Raw genomic sequence first — 3,600 nt, 5'->3', positions numbered from 1 at the left:
CGGGCGGGCCAGTCCATAGCATCAATGCCTTCATCATGCAGGAACTGCTGACACACTTCAGCCACATGAGGTGTAGCATTGTCCTGCATTAGGAGGAACCCAGGGCCCACTGCACCAGCATATGGTCTCACAATGGGTCTGAGGATCTCATCCTGGTACCATTGAGTCACATTGTCTTGTTTAAGTGTGTTTTGAGCAGTATACATGTTACGTATATCTTCAAGTCTTTCGTAAACTTTTTGGCACATTGTTCGTGAACGTGGCACGGGGGAATGACTCTAGGATGTCATGGAGTCCATGTGTGCACATGGTCAACCTTCTCGCTTCAGTTAAGAGGAGGTGGGAGGGGCTACTTAACATATATATTAATATTAATGAAGCGGCTGAAAACTGGATCAATCCAGAAATGCGCCCGTCCTCAGTGCAGATGACACTAAAATTAAATGTCTGCTTTATGCAGACGACCCAGTCCTGTACTCAGTTTAAACAAGAGAGAGAGAGAGAGACGACGACGACAATGCCAGGAACTTGCGCGAGATGTGTACTTAGAAAATCAATCATCAAAAACCAAAATAGCATTTCTTCAGGAAAGGTCTCATGCTCAGGAAAACTAGCATCAGGTCACCAACCACTTTACCGCAAACAGTTTGTAGGTGTCCAATCAGAGTCTACAGCCCTTCTGTTGCTATGCAGAATTTGTGTTAACCCTTAGCCCTTCACCATTGGTCAGTTTTGACAACATGCTTGTTGTAGGCTTAACATCTTTAGAAATCAAACACTGCTGTGTTTGGGAAACTCTTGACGACTCAACTCACAACCTCTCACGCCACCATTACTGCTGGGAACGGCTCACCACACAAAACGTAACTGGCTCAATGTAGATCACGTTAGGAGGTGGTTGACCAATGCCAACAGATATAGTCTGTAAGTGGACACATTCAGTAGTCAGCCAAGATAGGTGCATTCAAGTGGATGAAAGCAGACGTTGGTATATTTGCACTTAACAACACAACTAGCACGTACACGTCTTTGTGCACATTGGCCACCCGACTGAAAAGACAAGGGGAGCTTTCACCGCCATTAAGACATCCATCACTTCTGAGGCACTAATTAGACTTTGACCCAAATGATCTAAATCGGTGATTGAACTAATTGCCCTGCGCTGCACCTCTGGGGAGCTCTGTCTGAAACTCTAACTCTCAAACTGGGACGAACATCTCACTGACAGCCTTACGTCTGTGAACGTCCCCACATGGTACGGAGTCAAACGTGCGATAAACTATCTCACCAAGCACCCCCACTGAAGAATGTCACCCTCACTAGCAGTACAGTAGTTTCTTTGTTATCTTGAGCTGTAGTCAGATACGTTGTTAGCCACTAACTACCGATGTTTGCCACACTTCCCCACGTTAAGCACAAGAGGAGAGATACCAGCGACACAAAACTCCACCCAGAAAAATCAGACGTCTGCCCTGTCCGGCTTCTAAATCCACGACTAGACGGCAATCACAGTGTGAGGCGCAAACAACTGAGGGAAACGTGGTGGGCATACCGGGCTGGGGGACCTCCAGAACCTGGAAGAGCGCCTCCTTGAGGCAGGTCTGAGAAGACACTGACCTCCTGGCAACCACCTGGGAGCTCCAGACTGGATCACGCCTGTTCTGGGTGTAAAGGAGGTGAACGACTCGGACTGGTAAAGTGGTCTGGGTGGAGGAGCAGGAACGTCCCACAGAGGCTTGTGAAGCTTCAATAAACTTTAATCACATTTAACCTTCACCACTCATGACCTGTTTTACAATGGCGCGGGTAACACCCTGGTCTGCTTACGGTTTTATATATGTTTGTGTTCACTGGCAATGATGGGCAGCAGGCAGGACAATAAAGCAATGCTGAACTGAACGAGAGAGACACAGAGAGAGAGAGAGAGAGAGAGAGAGAGAGAGAGAGAGAGAGAGAGAGAGAGAGAGAGAGAGAGAGAGAGAGAGAGAGAATGGGGGAGAGAATGTGTTTTTCTTTTGAGTGCTTGCATGCACTTAATGTGAAAGGACTAGGTGGTGGGGGTCTTTTCTCTAATTGAATGCTGACCTGTGTGTGTGTGTGTGTGTGTGTGTGTGTGTGTGTGTGTGTGTGTGTGTGTGTGTGTGTGTGTGTGTGTGCACGCAAGCTCCAAGGTGCTTTCAAAAGACCAGTGTGTGCCTTCCCTCTTAATAAGCCCAAACAAGTTAATCCAATCGACACACCCTAGCTCTCTTCTTCTTTAACAAGGCACTGCCGCCCTATCCTAATCCCAAACACACACACACACACACACACACACACACACACACACACACACACACACACACACACACACACACACACATAATCCTCACACACGTTGCTGAACTGAAAAGGACCAATAGAAAAACCTCATTAGCAGAGCTGGCTGAACCCAAGAACACTCCAGGACACACACACACACATGCACACACACACACACACACACACACACACACACACACACACACATGCGCACACATGCGCACACACACACACACACACACACACACACACACATGCACACACATGCGCACACACACACACACATGCACACACACACACACACACACACACACACACACACACACACACACACACACATGCGCACACACACGCACACACATGCGCACACACACACACACACACACACACACACACACACACACACACACATGCGCACACACACACACACACACACACACACACACACACACACACACACACACACACACACACACTTAGGTTAGAAATGGCATACAAACAAACTCAAATGAGATTTGTATCATATGCATATGCACACACCAATAAATAAATGTGCATGTATAATCAAACTACTGCACAGACCAGCAGACAATGACACACACAAATGACCCCACATACAATCAAACAATTCTAGGACAAACCCTTACATCATTTGCACAGGGAATTCACAACCAAAGCACAAATCTAACCATTGTTAATACTGCTCAACACACACACACACACACACACACACACACACACACACACACACACACACACACACACACACTGCCCTCCCAAGCCCTGCTCATAACCTCTCTCACCAGTGTCTCAGTGTCGTGCCTCTCTAAGCCGAGCAGAGGGGCGGAGCCAACCCGTGTGGTGCCGCCCCGTGGGGCGTGGCCAAGCCAGGCCGTGTCTGCTGTGTTTCTGAGGGGATAATCGCCCGTTGTGTCAAACGACGCTGCTGGCACCAGCGCTAACGCACCACACAACATCGCCTCCCTCAGCTTCCCGCTCCTGAATCATTTTCAGAGAAGTTCTGTTTTTTTGTTTCAGTATTTGCCGTAAAATACCCCAAGTTCATTTTTTTTTTACTGTTATTATAAATTTGTCAGGGGCCTTCCAGAGAACTGGATCTGGTGTTGGATTTCAACCTGTCTCTACATCAGAGCCCCCAGAGAGAGATGACTGCAGAATACATTACTATAAACACCAAGCCACTAACCCCCATAACACATTACTATAAACACCAAGCCACTAACCCCCATAACACATTACTGTAAACACCAAGCCACTAACCCCCATTAATGCTGTCAT

General features: G+C 47.5%; 1 protein-coding gene across 1 annotated transcript in view; it reads right to left on the bottom strand.

The window, feature by feature from the left end:
* Positions 1–3,278, bottom strand: part of fam222aa (family with sequence similarity 222 member Aa) — a 38,973-nt gene extending 35,695 nt beyond the window's left edge. Inside the window, exons 1-2 of the mRNA XM_076998464.1 lie at positions 3,105–3,278; positions 1,553–1,703 (exon numbers count right to left, since the gene is read on the bottom strand). Of these exons, the coding sequence (XP_076854579.1) occupies positions 1,553–1,703; positions 3,105–3,278 (325 nt within the window). The remainder of the gene's footprint in view (positions 1–1,552; positions 1,704–3,104) is intronic.
* Positions 3,279–3,600: the final 322 nt, after the last annotated feature.

This window comes from Brachyhypopomus gauderio, chromosome 3, assembly GCF_052324685.1.
Source record: "Brachyhypopomus gauderio isolate BG-103 chromosome 3, BGAUD_0.2, whole genome shotgun sequence".
In the NCBI taxonomy this organism is placed as follows: Eukaryota; Metazoa; Chordata; class Actinopteri; order Gymnotiformes; family Hypopomidae; genus Brachyhypopomus; species Brachyhypopomus gauderio.
Note: the sequence above shows the minus strand (reverse complement) of the source record. Positions and strands in the feature narration are given on the sequence as shown.